Source organism: Phalaenopsis equestris, unplaced genomic scaffold (assembly GCF_001263595.1).
Source record: "Phalaenopsis equestris unplaced genomic scaffold, ASM126359v1 Scaffold000002, whole genome shotgun sequence".
NCBI lineage: Eukaryota > Viridiplantae > Streptophyta > Magnoliopsida > Asparagales > Orchidaceae > Phalaenopsis > Phalaenopsis equestris.
In genome coordinates, this window is record NW_018164444.1 from 75396034 (window position 1) to 75412394 (window position 16361).

Here is a 16361-nt window from a genome sequence, read left to right on the forward strand (position 1 = left end):
TATGGGCTCTGAGATAACATAGCTTTGGATAACATATGCTCCTCTGGAATACATGTTGGGATGCACTACGATGCTCCTTTTTTTTATTCACTCTTGCTTAGCATGAAGTATCGAAAAATTTGTTTTGCTTTTCATATATATGTGGAGTTCGGTTTTGATTCTCTGTGGCTTTTCCTTGCCTGAAATGCATGCCATCAGAAAATTTTCTGTAATTTGGAAAGCTCTGTAACAAGTTTTGAGGGCTTGGTTTAGCTCTTCGTGAGGCATCTTCCCTGCTCAAATATCTGTTGGAAATTGTTTCATGCTTGGAATAGTTAGGTTGGTGGCCCAAATATGCTCTCTATGTTGTTGTTCTTATTTAAGATGTATATTGGCTTCATATCTTGATGTTTCAAAGGCATGCGGGTTGTTCCTTGGCTTTGGAAGGCTCGATTTTACCTTAAGGTGGCTGGAGTTTTAAATTCTGTTGAGAATGGGCTTTTGGTTTTTGTTGAAGCTTTGTCCTAATTGCTCGAACTTTACTTCTGGGCCTTAAAGGGTTCAGTTTGGCTTTGTTTGGGGGTTCAGTTTGCTTGCCTTAGCTCCTACCCGAGAGCATGTTTTGGGTGATTGTTCCTGCCCCTGCTCAAGAGCTGTGGGACGGTTCAATTTTATTCGCTTTAACCCCTATTTGGGGCTTGGATTTTGTCTGGTTCTGCTCCGACCAGAGAGGTAGCTTGGGAGCTTGATTTGGTTTGTTCTTAGTCCCACCCGTGAGCTTGTTGGTAGGACATTTGGTTTGTCTTTAGCCCCTGTTGGGCTCATTTTGGCTTGTGCTGGGCTTGTGCTGGACTCGGTTTCGGTCATTTGATGGCTATGGTTTTTGGCCTTAATTGAGGAGCTCGGTTTGACTCATTTTTAAGCCCTTGCCCGAGGGCCTGGCTTGTGTTTTGTGTTGTCCTTATTCAAAAGGCTTGTTGGGTGGTTGTCCTGTACTTCTCCTATTCCTACCCGTGAACCTATTGAGGGGTTGCCTGGGACGATATGGCTCTTCTTGTTGAGTCTAAGTGGCTTGAGTGTTGTTGATAAATCAAGTTTGTCATTCAAAGAAAATATTTGCACTATCCACCAATAGAGTAAGGTGATTCAAAATGAGTCGAGCATATTTCTTGGGTCTTACTTGAGAAAATTAGAGTCAATTTGGGATGATTTATGAAAGCTTGTCCATACACTCTCTCATGTATAACAAAGGCAATACTTTGGCAATACCTAGGGTGGTTTTCCTTTTGCTACTTTGGCCGTGAGCCTTGCTCGGTGGGCACTGCCCCTGTGGTTTTTCGGCTTTGCCCTCTACCCGTGAGGTTAGCAGATGGAGGTCTTCTTCTTCTTTGTCCCTCACCCGTGCGTTCGTGTTGTGTTGGATTCCTCATTGTCGTCTGTGACCATGAGCTTCTTATATGGGGTTTGGTTCGATTTGTTTTGGCTCCTACTCGCGAGCTAGTTGGAGCTTGGTTATGCGTTCTTGGCCTTACCCGTAAGATCTATTGGGGATGGCTTAATTTGATCTAGTCTGTTTTGTCGGGCTTGAAAGATTTGGATGATTGTTGATGGATCAAATCTGTTATTCCAAAACGAGGGTTATATCTTGTACTCTCTTATGTATATTAAATATCTTCTTATAATTGAGTAGGGTTGCCTCAGTCGTGAGCCTTACTTGTTGTTCCTTGGGTTGTCTTTGGTCGTTGGCTTTAGCGGTTGCCCTTTTGTTGCTTGGCCGAGAGGCTTAGTTGTTGTTCATCTATTTGTTGAAGCCCGACCGTGAGCTTTTATGTGGTTTTAGTCGGAAGATTTCATGCTTATTTGATACGAAGAGATTTTCATTAAGTCTGGAATTGAATAGCTTTAATGTTGACATAATTTTTGGAAGTATAAGTGGCTGCCGTCCCAGGGTTATTTTCCTTTTATTTAAATTGTGAAGCTTGAGAGATTTCCAAATTTTATTTCAGGAGAATACTTGGTTGAGACGAATTGATTTCATAAAAGATATATTTGGGGTTTGGATACCGGCGTTATGAGGTCATTTCGACTTGGGTTGATCCACTTATAAAAACATGAGAAAATGATATCTTTTCGGATTGATTCAAGGATCTTCGGGTTTTCCTTTTCAGGTCTTTTCATCACAAGTTTTGAGAATTGATTCATCCTTCGTTTTTTTTTATGTTTTAGGTGAATCAGTCTCTCCTCTCTCTTACCCCATTTTTGTTCTTTTTTTTCCCTTGCTTTTTGTTTCGGTTTTTTATGCTTATGTCTGTTATATAAGTGTCCACATATAATCTTTTGTTATACGTTAAACCATCAAGCAAGGTAGCAAGCAGGTCGGTTTTGTTTTGGGGCTTAGGGCGATAATGACAAAGGCACACCGGAGATAGAGCATAATGATATGTCATCCTACGACATCGGGATCCGATTCAGAAACCCATCAGGATCCGATTCAGGAACCCGGTGAGTTGTAAGATGACAGTATCATTTACCGACACAAGACTAGTAGGAGTTGACCCGAACCTTCTTAGGTCGTTGTTAGTCTTATGCCCGACAGCGTGATCGACTCGTTGACAACTACATTTTTCAAAATTGACAAAAACAAATTTGATAAGAACAGATACACCTTTTTCTAAACAAAAACACATTTTTCGCTACAAACAAAATTGATACAGCCCACTTTTTGCATGTTCGAAACTTGCTTGAAACTTATGTGCATGCTAAAAATACAAATTTTGAATACATTTTAAACATTGGTTGTCCACCTGTTGATTACCTGTTTGGGCTAAGGAGTACCCTCCTGAGTTAGGTTCAATAGGACACTCTTCCAGTTGAGTGGCGGGTTTTATACATCCGGGTGAACTAGTAGCCTTCGACGACCCTCGAGTACTAATATATCGTTGAGTCTAGCCCCAACCCGAGTGCTTGCGATCCCCCTCTTAATGAACTTTTTCATATGTTTTTCTTGAAATTTTTTGACAAAACACTCGTGGTCTCTTTTCAGGATTTTCTCGTGTTTTCTAAGATTTTAATCGATTTGTTGATTCGTCGATTTCCTCGCATTTCTCTTGTCGTGAGTCTTTTGACGATCTTTCTCGAGATTTCTGGATGATGTTTCTTTATTTTCGTTTATATAAAGCATTTCAGTCTGTTTCCTCAAGTTTTGTTGCTTGTACTTGTTGCATCAATTACACCTAAGGAACAGTGGACCTCCCAGGTATACAGGTTTGTTTTATGTTTACAGCATGTTACTTTCTTGCAAATCACCTACCTGTTGTATTCTTTTTACTTTTCCTTTACACCGCATGTTGTATTGTTTTCTTTATTGCATACTCTACTGTTTCTCCTGTGCTACATACCCTATTGTTGTTGTACTGTTTTCTTTACTGCATACTCTACTGCTTCTCCTGTGCTACATACCCTATTGTTATGCTATACATTGTACAACTTCAACATATTATCTATAAGATATTTGATGAACTACAACCATACGGCCGCTGGATTTGACATTATAACCTGACAACCTAGAAAACTTAAACTCGTCACGACAAGGAGCTTGGAATTAGCGCGGTGGGCAACACGGTCATCTTCAACAGTAGAACATGTCTTCTTCAGCTAAAACATTTCTTTCCTAGAAATTAAAACAACAATCCATAAGATTTCGAGGTTGTTCGCCTAGCGCAACATAAATCCTCAACATTTTCTTTAGGCATTTGTATAGCTCTATTGTACGATATAAGCTCTAACTCGTTTTAGGATTCTGAGGTTGTCGTTCGTTACGACCTAAATCCTCACATCTTCTAGGTTATTTGTGTGATCGTTTCACACGAATGTAGGCAATAAATAGATAAAATTGGCAGGATAAAACACTTGAATATTTCTCATCGAAACTGAAGCCAAACCATAGGGTAGACTGGGAAGTCATCGAGGATCTCCTCTGGATCTGTGGCATCCTCTAGCTCTTCTTCATTTAGATTCTGTAATAAATGTTCCAAATTTGAGTCATTCCCCTTTCACATTTTTTTGTCTAATTTCGTTGAAAAGTCTCGTCCTTTTGAAGTCCTTGAAGATATTTTTTTCTGATTTTTATCGAGAGTATTCTTAAGTGACTTCGGTCATTTAAGATGTAATTAACTATAGTGGTTTGCCCTTATAGGAAGTTTTTCCGAACCCAGCTTAAAATAAACCCTATTTCATTTTTTATATTAAATAAAAGAATTTGTCGGCAAATAAAACGATTTCATTGACCAAACGGACGTCATATATTTCTTAGTTTTTTGATAGAGTCTCATCCTCAAGTCTTGTGTTTATCCCTCGGGATAGATACAGAGTTTGAGGTAGAGTGCTCTTTCATTTAAACTGTGAAAATTATGGGATCAGTTTGATTTCATATTTTTCTAAACTTAAATCTATATGTAAATTAAAACGTCCTTCCGAAGCGGACGACGGGATCTCGATTCCAGCGACCGACAGCTTCCTATGGACAACACACCCCAACTTTTTATCGCCGACAAATAGTATTGGAATTTGAAAAGATAGAGGAACCCTAAATTTGTTGATGCGGTCCTTATGAGACGATGTATTTGATGCATTAGCCTTAGTTAAATATACATCTCAGTAAATAAAGCTATGTGGAGGGTGTTAATGAAGAAAAAGAGGCCATGTTTACTAAACTCTATGTATTGCCCCTTATCTTGATGTAATGCTTGAGAAGACAGTTGCCATAATATAAATATGATTTGCTCAAAGCAAAAAACTATGAAGAAGTGGTAGGCTCAAAATTCACAGATACAGAAATTAACTACAAAATCGTACAGGTCTAACTGCTCCTTAATTAGCTTCACAAAGACTCAAAACATCATGACATTATTTAGAAGCCATGCTTTGTTTCAGAAGAATAGAATAGAAGTGATGCTGGAGTTAACCAAACAGCAACGGAAAATGTAACTTTATTATGGAAAGCAAATAGGGGTTACAACACACTCCGAAATAGAAAATAACAATAGACACTGCACAAACAATAACTAGGGCACTGATCGAAGTTGATGATGCTGCGGTTGGAGGAATAGTGAATAAGGATGGTTGGATGGTCAAGAGGCAACAAGAGAAGGGGTAGCAGCAATAGATGAGGGGGAGGGGGGGGAGGGGGTGCGGCAGGCATTGTAAAATTGTTGATAAGTGGATGGCAGCGTGATTTTGTAGTAGGGTTACAGCAAGGAGGTTGCAGGAGGGTGGTGGCAAAAGAAACATGGTTGGAAAGGAGCGACAACAAGGATTCGATGGTTAGAAGGGATAGGCGGCGATTGGATAACAGCAACACTATCGGCAGATATGGTAGCAGGTCAGACGATCGACATGAAGGTTGAGGAAGCAAAGAATGGTAGATAAACACAACCTCAAAACGAGCTACACATAACACATTCTCGTTTTCGTATACAGAAATAGAAGGGAATATCTGAACAATGACGATTGTCCTGATTGAAAACTGAATAAAAACTGAAAAACTAAGACAAAGAAACACTTATATAAACCCTAAATAACTAGGATTGGATCCTCCTATAGAAATAGCGCGCCCACTTACAGTGGAAGGGTCGATCGCCCTCCCAAGTCTGGACTGGTTATGTCCAGACAAAGGAAGTGCGGGATATTTCGTGCGGCTCCCTATTACACCCGCACCAGCATCAGTCTCCCAAGGAAGGGGGAGCTTTGACCTCAACTTCAAAGCTTCTAAATCCTTGTAGTATGGAGTCAAGTCTACCACGTTGAAGGTAGCAAAAATATTATAGTTTCTGGCAAGTCGATCACATAAGCATTGTCATGTAGCTTCTTAAGGATCCTGAAACGTCCTTTTGCCCTAAGCTTGAGTTTCCCGAGCAATCTCTGGGAAATCTCTCTTTCTTTAGTCAGATTGACACTCGATCTCCCTCTTGAAAAGTCACATTCTTCCTGGTTTTATTAACTTGCACCTGGTACTTGTGATTTTGTCTGGTGATCTTTTTCTTGACCTCCTCGTGTAGTCTCTGAATCTCTTGTACCCTCGCTTCGGCATCTGTACTTTCCTCAGACATAAGAACCGATACTAGTTCTAGTGGCATATCTGAAAGTTAAAGAGTTCTGATTATGATATTTCACCCTAAAACTAGTTATATCCTTTAGTTATTGCTATTAGTTCATGCAAAATGCAAAATGCCAACTACAGAGCACACCCATGGCCCAAGCATCACTAAGCTGACCAAATCCCGCACAAATGCAAGAAACAAAATTGCACCACAATTTCTTCTGATCTAGACCAGAACGTGTCACTTTGTTTAACATTCAGGCAGTAAAGATGCATTACTTTCGATAATGTGTGATTGAAAATAAATTACAAAAAGAAACAGCTTAATGTAGAAGGAATAACCTTACATGGATTATATCAGATGATTAAGGTCAAAAACAGCACAAGAAAACATCATGGAACTTAAAAGATAAAATTTATCAAACTATAATTAGGTCCATGAAATTATTTATCGAGAAAAAAATAAAAGTGATACCCTAACTACCTATGAGAGGTTAATTTAGTCCCTGACTTATATAAAAGAACAGATTTTTTACCAACTATTTAAATTAGGACCAAAATATTTTTGTCATATATATTAACGGTAACTAATACTAATTAAAAATGATGATATTTGAAGAAAATATATTTTTTAATTAATAAACCTAATTTCTTAATTACCCATTTCTCTTGTTACAGCGGCTAAATTTTCTTACAATAAGATTGAATTGGAATTACAAAAATAGCGGCGCGAGGAGATTTCTCATAATAAATTATTCTGTTTGATATTTTTATTACCTTGGATCCGTTTTGACAAAAAATAACACACACTGTGTTATATTATAATGAAATCAAGATAACAAAAATATAAAATAAAATTATTTACAAAATTATTTATTACAAAAAATCAAGTTACTCAATAACTTGCACGATCTCAATCCATTCCTACATTTGAAGTTGGTAAACGAGAAAGAAGGATAAGTCGGAAATTATATTTATTAAGAAAAATTTGAGAAGAAAATATAATTTTCCAAAATACCCTCCCTTTTAAAATCATTCAATTAGGCTTTAGTAAGTTTAGTCAGCAAGATAATTTTGTTCCAGTTTAAAAAAAATGTGATAAAATAGGTCTTTCATAAAATTTGGGACTAAAATAGTCCCTCACAAATAGGCAAAGAACAATTTTGGCCATTTTATCTATTTTGATCCATTAAACGTCGATCATCTGATGATCTGATTAGAAGAGTAGATGTTTTAGATTCAACTTAAGTTAAGAAAGACATAGGGCATATTGTATAAAAAAATGATCTTTATTTATTAGAATTAAATAAAAATATGCACAAAATAGGACGCAATGGAGAAAAAGCAATCATGTAACCAACCCCACTTAATGGGATAAAGGTTTTGTTGTTGTTGTTGTTGTTGTTGTTGTATCTATTTTGATCCAAGCGTGGGCAATAAAAAAGTGATTGACAGCTAAGTCGACTGTGGTAGAAATGAAAATGTTAAGATGAATGTAAAACAAAACTAAAAAGAGTAAATTAAAAAATGATTATATCAAAAAAATGAATAAAGTGATGCTACTGCAGAAGAAAATTGAAAATAGATTTAAGTGATTTCGATATATCCAATAGGTAAAGAGTGAACTATATTAAAAATGAGAAAAGGTAGACCTAAGGTAATATAAGTATGAGCCATTCAAATCAATCAGTGGAGAATAAGTTTAATACATTAAATAGCTGTCACGATCTAACCCAGGGCTTCAAATTAATCATGACGAGTACAAACGGTCGGACGGTGAAAAATAAAAATCTCTATATTCATTTACTATAAGGAGCATTCAATTAAATGAAAGAGCCGCAAAAAAAATTAAACCAAAGCAGTAAAACTAAATTTACCATTACGTGTTGTTTGCATCTTCTACAAACATTTTTTTCTATTGCTCATCTCTTAAACAATTAGTTACACCTATAAAAGTTAGTTTAAAATAATAGTAGGCTAACCAAAGCCAGTGAATACTTACACTCCTAAACTATAGCAACATGATGGGAAAAGAGCAATGTGCATGTCAATTAAACTTTTAATAAATCAATATAAGACATTTGATAGTCTAAGAATATAATCACTTATGTTATTTCAAGTTATTCGATGGATTTTACTAAACCCTTTTATATTTGTGCAGGTGTTACAAGAGCATCGTCTAAAAATTATATCAATTAAGGTACTTAAATATTAATATCATTTTTTTATATGCGTGTGCGGGTATCTCAGCATTCCTCATAAGTATCATAAAGGAGTGACTTCATCACAGTTAAGCTTATACAAACAAGCAATGTACTTAGTTCATATCATTCACAATGTTACATCGCTTGATATGTAATATTTATTATTACACTGCATAAACATTTCATAATGTGAGACTACAAATATTCACAGATAAAATTTAAAAATAGAAAATCGATTTCACAAATTAAGCATGAATGACCATTCAAAAAACTAGTTTAGAAAATATATAAAAATGATATTATAATTTAAAAATAGGAATATTCACATCAATGTCAATTAATTTATGTTTGGATTTACATTGACATTGACTCTTCTAAAATTGAAGTCTATAATAACATGATATATTGCTAAAATTTATTTTATTCATATTATTTTAATAAATTATTCTTTAAATTATTTAAGTATTATTTTCATCATTTTACGTTATGAAATCCTAATCAATTTTATTTTGTTATTCAATATATTTTTAAAATTCATTAATATAAACTAAAACTTACCCTATCAAAGCTTGCTCCCAGCAATCTCTCTCATTTAGTTCCTGCACTTCTCTTTCTTTTATTTCCATCCAAGCTAAAATTCTAAATAGAAAGCAAAATAATGATACAATGTGTGGGAGGGCCCGAGCATGGCACCCTGCCCACATAAAAATCATAAATTAAAAACCACAAAAAGATTTTAAAACTAGAAAAAACAGAAAATATATTAGATACTAAAATAAAAAGCCTAATAGTGTCGAAATGCATAGTATCAGGTGGCTAGAGAGCGACTTGTCTCTGCCTCTAGTTCTAGGTAATGATCAAGCTAATAAGCTAGTAAGATAGTAAGATGATTGTCATTGCCAATAGTAACCAATGTATCATCCAATATGTTCCCGAGCTGGAGTCGGCCTCCATTCTTCTTCCTCTTCCTCCTCGAATAGACATGTCATTCCTCTTTCGAAGAATCAGTCTGATGGGGTGGTAGGGAGCCAGAAGGAATCCCACCCGTTGTACCCACAATAGGTTCTAGTACATGTGAAGTATGAGTTGTCTCTATATCGGATACTTCCTGAAGAAGTGGAGCTACGAGGCTCTCCTGATTATCAGTCTGAACACTATCATTTGTACGTAATAGTCTATCAAATATTATTTTTCATGGGGTTTGAAAGTGCCAACATCACATCACTCGCAGTAACAGTAATAGCAGTGTCATGGGGGTCCTCAGGGGCAACAGACACCTACTGTCTAGTAGTATCCTCTCTGGGTGGAACTAAAATGTCCAGAGCAGTGGGGTTAGGCCTATCCTTATTCACTTGAACCTTAGATTTCAAATTTGGATGAAACTTGTGGCATTTATCAAGGATATGACCAAGCATCTTACAATGGGTACAATATGGGGGTTTCTGCTCCATGACAATTTGTTGTCAATAACCATTATGGGTTGTGCCCAGCCAGACTTCAGTAACATCAGGTAAAGTAATATCCATTTTCACAAGTATTCTGGCCACCGGGAGTCTGATTAGGTTGAAAGTAGGAAGATCTAGCTTCAAAGAATCCTCAAGGATGACCCCAATAGAGTAGAGAACCTGATGGTGAAAAAAATACAGCTTCAGACCATGTAAACTAAACCATATAGGTACAGTGGGAGTTTCATGATTATGATTGAAATCAGAATACCACTTGAGTAGTTTCATAGATTTACCAGCGATGTTAAGATATTTTCTAGAGAAAATCTGAATATAGTCCTCAGGCACGGTTAACTAAACCAATACATGTTTATCATCAATGAGCCCCACTTTCCATTTTCCTGTTAATTTGAAGTCATCGAAACTTTTCCTGATAATTTTCATAGGTGGGTGTCCCCACTGAAATTTTCCACTAAGAGCAAATTTGAATTTGTCATGCAGCGTTGAAATTTCTGACGAGGAGAAAGAAGAGTGTTGTCTTTCCACTTTCTCTACATGCATTCTTAATAAAGAGACAGTTATCTGTACCATCACGATTTTTCTTTAAACTTGAAGGGAAGACAACCGCCGTCTCCCCCTGAGGCAAAGGAGGTTTTGTCAGGTTCAACTGAAGAAGAAGGAAGCTGCATCACAGCAAAGAGAAGTCCTGCAAGTCGGGCAGATGGCAAAAAATATGAGCCGAATAGTTCAAGGCAAAGTTGCGCAGAAGACAGGAACCGCAGATGAAATGCGGAAAAGACAGGGAAAGAGAAGTCCTGCAAGTCGGGCAGATGGCAAAAAAGATGAGCCGAATAGTTCAAGGCAAAGCTGCGCAGAAGACAGGAACCGCAGATGAAATGCGCAAAAGACAGGGCAACGAAATCGCAGCTCGGCAAACACGAAACCGCAGCTCGGCAAACACGAAACCGCAACTCGATCCGCACAAAAAAGAACTGCAGAAGCTGGAAGGCTAGTTAGAAGGCGCGAAGGAGGAAACGACAAAACCGCAGCAGCAAACGTCGAAGTCCTTTGTCGTTTGGCGCAAAAGAGAAGACGATGATCGCAAGGTAGAGTCCTTCATCGTCGTTGTCGAGTGCGAGAACTTCATCGTCTAGGAAGGAATCAAACTAGGGTTTCGCCGTCGGGCGAAACCCTAGCATCGAGACACAAATATATATATACATAGTTTTCTAATTTAATCATCTTAAAATTATTAATGCTTTCTCGATCGAGCCGTAACCCACTCGAAAAAAGAGTTTCTTTCCCCTCTACACGCGAAATCCACCTCCTTCCTACAAGCACGAGAGCTCCTTCCTCTCATCTTCCTTTAATCGGCCAGGGCACCACTCTTCCTTACATTGCAGGACTACTAATCCTCGCACCTGAAGCTGCTCTTCATCGCCTTCATCGCCTTCATCGAGCCCAAGTCTTGTTTGTTGTCTACACTGATCGAAGACGCCGACAGCGTCGATGTCGCTGCCTTTGGCTAGGTGAAAGCCCTAGCGTCACGCGTCCTCCTGATTACAATTCATTTACTCTGCTCGACGCCTCCTCCTGCGGCATCCTCCTCTCTATTGTATGCATCGTTCTACAAGTATATCTGATTACAACCATTTACTAAGCAAAGTATAACCTTTCGAGTCCCTGAATGTTTGCTTCCTCTCCCTCTTTTCAACTCCCTCAAGAACACAAAACGAGGCATCACAATCGCACTAAACAAGGGCAAATGGAAAATTAGGATTCAGAAAGCCAAATACTTGGGATAAGGGTATTGCATAATTTAGGTGTGGAAGAGAACTATTGGCTATGTCAATGAAATCATTGTAGTTCAGAATTTCGGTAGTCCCTCTACAAATAATAGATGACACTGAAAAGAATGTAGCAGCTAGGAGGGTTGCGAACGGGAATATAAACACGAGCATGTAATGAAGCCTTTCCCAATCACTGCACATGCACATTAATAATATCATTTCATAATTAGCAATAAGAAATTTCTGATATAGGAACATCACAAGAAATGCATGCCATAGCCTTTAAATTATATCAATGAAAGAAAAGATGGAGTACCAGCCGTGTTTATATTTTGCAAGAGAATCCTGAAACACAGAGAGAAGCACTTTACTTCAGCAAAATTCAGTTTTCGGTGAGATGCCAGAGAATAACTGGTGAAGAAAAGAAAAGGCCGTATCAAGTTGCTAGAAAGCCAACCAACAGTTTCATGGTTACTAAAACCATCTGCTAAAACTTCCCACTCCTCTTGAAGCTGCTCTCCAGCCCTTTTAATCACATAGTATCGCCTCCAAACTCGCTGAAGAGAGAGAGAGAGAGAGATTATGAGATGTGGGGAAGATGAAAAGATCCGACAACATCCAAACAGCTTGTACCAAATTGTAATAAAATGTCTACAACGTTGATATATGAAATGAAGAGAAATATACCAAATTGTGCTGCTTAAGTGCTCTTAAGTATAAGAATTACAAAGAGGAAAACTACAACTTTTCTCTTACAACGGATTGTAAAGCATCAAAACTACTATCACGTCCACGCAAAGTTAACTTCCCGTGAAGAAAATTCTCAATTCAAATACATTGCAGGGAAATTTGGCATGAAATAACAGTTATTGCATGATAAATTATTACACGTTTCTTCCGCTCAATGGAGCTTTTACACCACAGCAGTGCAGTTGTATAGATAGCTGCATGATGCACCGCACATGTTGGCAATTTGTGACTTTTAAAAAAAGAAATGCAAGGTCCAAACGGAACCACAGTTCATTTCCATGCTGGCCAAAGATAATTCAGGTATAACAGAAATCTGTCATTTAGAAAAAATATGGAAAAAAATAACTATAGGACATTGTAGAAGAAAAATGAAAATAAAAAAAAAAACATAGACATTTATATACAACTAATGAAGATTCATCGTTCAAACTAAGATACAGAACCAATATGACTGAATATATTTTTTATCAACTAATGCTGGAGATAGAGCTCTAGTTGGACCAGGAACCTCAAAAATTAGAAACAATGTTGGGATGAGAGGTACAATGACGTCCACGCCATTGCAACATACACTGCAACAAAAAGAAACATGCAGATCTTACACTACATAAAGGTTGCAAATGGTACCATCTCCCTGTTAGGGGATATAGTTCCATCTTATCGGCATATGAGTGAAAGACAACAGACAGGTTCTTGATGATGGTTTTTTTTGTCACAAAAATGCTACAACAAATAGGTTATTCCCTTCTACTTATCGGTACTCTTGCAAAATCTCTGTTATGGAGACTAAAATTAGAAGGCTAGAAGCAATAGAAATCAGGCAGTAAATTAAAATTATACACCGGTTATAATCCAAAATTGCAACAAGGTGAAATATTAAAATTGTTCATAATGAATATATAATGATTATTGCCAATATTAATCATGTAACTTAATAATTTAAATATAATCAACAACAATGTTTAAAATCGTTTTCATCAACAGAATTGAAGGCCTTTCAGTCAATCAGCTATCTCGAAAAAGTAAAATTGATACTAATAATAGAATTTCAGATGTAAAGAGTGCTATAAATTGGATGAAGTTTATACTAAAAATGCATCAAAAGAGAATAAAGCTCAAACGTATCGCCAAGAATGAGATGTTAAGCGTTGAATCTGAGTTAATTAGATGTAGATCATGAAAAACTAGTCCTGTGGATGATTGTCCCTCGTATTTTCATTTACAAAAAAAATAACCAGAGTTCCATGCCAGAAAAAAAAAAATGGGATCCTTAAATTATGAGAAAACTTCATATGGATCATTTATATTAGCAACTATGTTAAACAAATTGAAGGGAAAAATTAGTATTTATTACAAGAATAAGTTTATAAGAGATTTCATCCCACTAGGGACGAAACATGAACAAAACATCAAAACAAAAATAATTACGATCTCATGAGTTTGGTGAAAATGATATGTTTTAAAGACAGTATAGATAAGAATCCACACCTCTGAATAATAAAAAGTTGAAATAAATTGTTTAACAAAACTTAGAGCAAGTAAATTTCTTCATAAGGTATAGTAAAATTAGAGGTGTAAACTAAGTCCAGTCAAGCTTGGGCAACACCTGGCTTCAGCTCAAGTCGGGTCATGAGACGCTCATTCATATGAATAAGCGAAGCTGATTGACATTCAAGCAGTAACTATAATAAACTAACTTAAAAAAAAAAAAACTAAATTAAATGTGAAATTAAGTTTACATACATATCACACAAATCTTATGTATTTACATATCTATCTCACATCTAAAGTTTCATATTTACACACAACACACAAATCTTTAATATCACATCAAAATAAAACTTAACACTTTCTCAAAGTCAAACACACATTTTCATGCATAGGTTTGAACCACAAAGTGCTATGTATGCTAATATGGAAGTTTAGGTGTGAGATATGTAAATACAAAAGAATTGTGTGCTATGTATGTAAATTTCCCACAAAATAAAGGTCTCCTTTTTAAATATTATAACTCTATATTTATACATTTGAATTTTACTATATTTCAAATTAATTTTATATTAATAATTTGTATTGAGCAAGCTCACGAGCTGACAAGTTGAGTTGGAGTTAGTTCAAGCTTGAGCTCATTAAGCTCAATTCATGGGCAATTAATCAGGCCAAGAAAAAGACGGCGACGAGTCAGCTTGACTCAGCTACACCAATTAAAATTCATACAAATATTACTACCTCTATTCTAGCTAACTAAATATTATAATTCTTGATTTAACCAAAATCAAGAAAAACAAGTTTTAGAGTGTAATAACTGAAAATTTTAACTTATCTTTTTCTTTTCCCACACCATCTGCTACTTCCCAATCTACTCAATCGCACCGCCTCTCCGGCTATAAGTATTGAGCTTGGGCCAAGGCATGAACAACTCCTCGCTTCCTCTCGCAAACCTCTACCGAAACCCTTTGATATCCCTTCTATCTTTTAGTCGACCTTGGGCTAGGGCATGAACAACTCCTCGCTTCCTCTTGCAACCCTCTACCGAAGCCCTTTGATCTCCCTTATATCTTCCTTTCTCCTGATCTTCCTCTCCTAAAATTGCCTGAAAACAACGACTTCATGAACGAAACCCCGTGATATTGTCACGATTGGAGCTAACAGAGAAGACAACGACAGGATTGTGCTATACTGAGACCCAAAAATCTCATCTTCCTCTTCCTTCAGTTCACTCCTACCCAAAATCGTCAAGGAAACCTCTGCTTTTTTCCATCTCACACACTTCATCTTCTCTAAATCCCAATGCATGGCAGAGGAGGAAACGGGATTTAAGAAACACAGGATTAAACAATACTTTTATTGGTTATTATGTTTCTCTAATAAAATTTATTTAGAAATATATTTTTCCTCAACAAAATATAGCAAAAGTAATAAGATATTGTTTCAATTGTTAGAAATATATTTTTCCTCAACAAAATATAGCAAAACTAATAAGATATTGTTTTAATTGTTAGTTAAAGTTTAATTAGGTTTATAAGTTCTTACTTTTAATAGTAATTATTATTATTATAATAATAATAATAAAGTAAGAAAAATAATAATAGTAATAATAATCATAATAATGTACGTCGATTAGATTATATCTAAGTAATAATTGTTTGATTAATCTTACCCTCTAATTGATTTGGGATCGATAGTCGAACCGTTGAATTTGTTGAAGTATCACGTTTATCGCCTCGAGGTAAATAATCGGTTTTTCTTATGGGATAAATGTATTAATTGCTAGTTAAGGATGTTATCCTTGCTAATCGTCTTAGAATCCTAGCAAAGTTTAGATTTGTCATTCAAACCATTTGAATTCCGTGAATATAATTGCTACGGATTTCATTTGTGTTCATAAATGACTTTCATGTAATTAGCATTGTTTTATTATTGCATAGATTCATGTTTTCACATGTCATGTTTAAGCAATTATTATTTTTTTTATAGCAAGAATATGTGAAATTTCATTATTACAGTTTCACCAATGGTCGGACATTTTACAGTTATATTATTGTGTTTTGATTGTGATACATGAAATATATCTAATACTATAATATAATTATGTCGGTATTAAACCCTTTAGATGATGGCTAACCTAACCGACGGGTGCACAGAGTGACAACTCTACAAGTAATTATTGAATTTCCTTAGGACTGGTGCCTACATTTCCTGATTTTAAGGTGTCGTAGTAATATATATATATTTATTTTAGGAAAAGAGCTACTCATGGCTCTTTATAGCCCTAAAGGTTCCTCCTTCCGCATTACAACTCCATTCAAAAAACAACTCCTCACAAAAAAGAAATAAAGATGAAACAAAGGTAAATGTAAACCAAAAGTACATGTATCCAACCAAAACATATACCCAAAAAGTGAAGTATACCCCATATGAACATGTATAAAAAATGAAACAAAGGTAGTGCAAGTTGCAAGCCAAAAACTGACGTCTTGAAAGCTAGAAAGAGAACCAAAGAGCAAGTAAATTCAAAAACCTGCCGCGCAAAAACAATATTCCCAGAAAGATTACTACAATAAATCCCTTAAGCCATAACTCCACGAACCCCCCC

General features: G+C 36.2%; 1 protein-coding gene across 1 annotated transcript in view; it reads right to left on the reverse strand.

Moving 5' to 3' along the window:
• LOC110020161 (E3 ubiquitin-protein ligase UPL7) overlaps positions 1-16361 on the reverse strand; it is a 97994-nt gene that overhangs the window by 70266 nt on the left and 11367 nt on the right. Inside the window, exon 3 of the mRNA XM_020718169.1 lies at positions 11832-12072. Coding sequence (XP_020573828.1) covers positions 11832-12072 — 241 coding nt within the window. The remainder of the gene's footprint in view (positions 1-11831; positions 12073-16361) is intronic.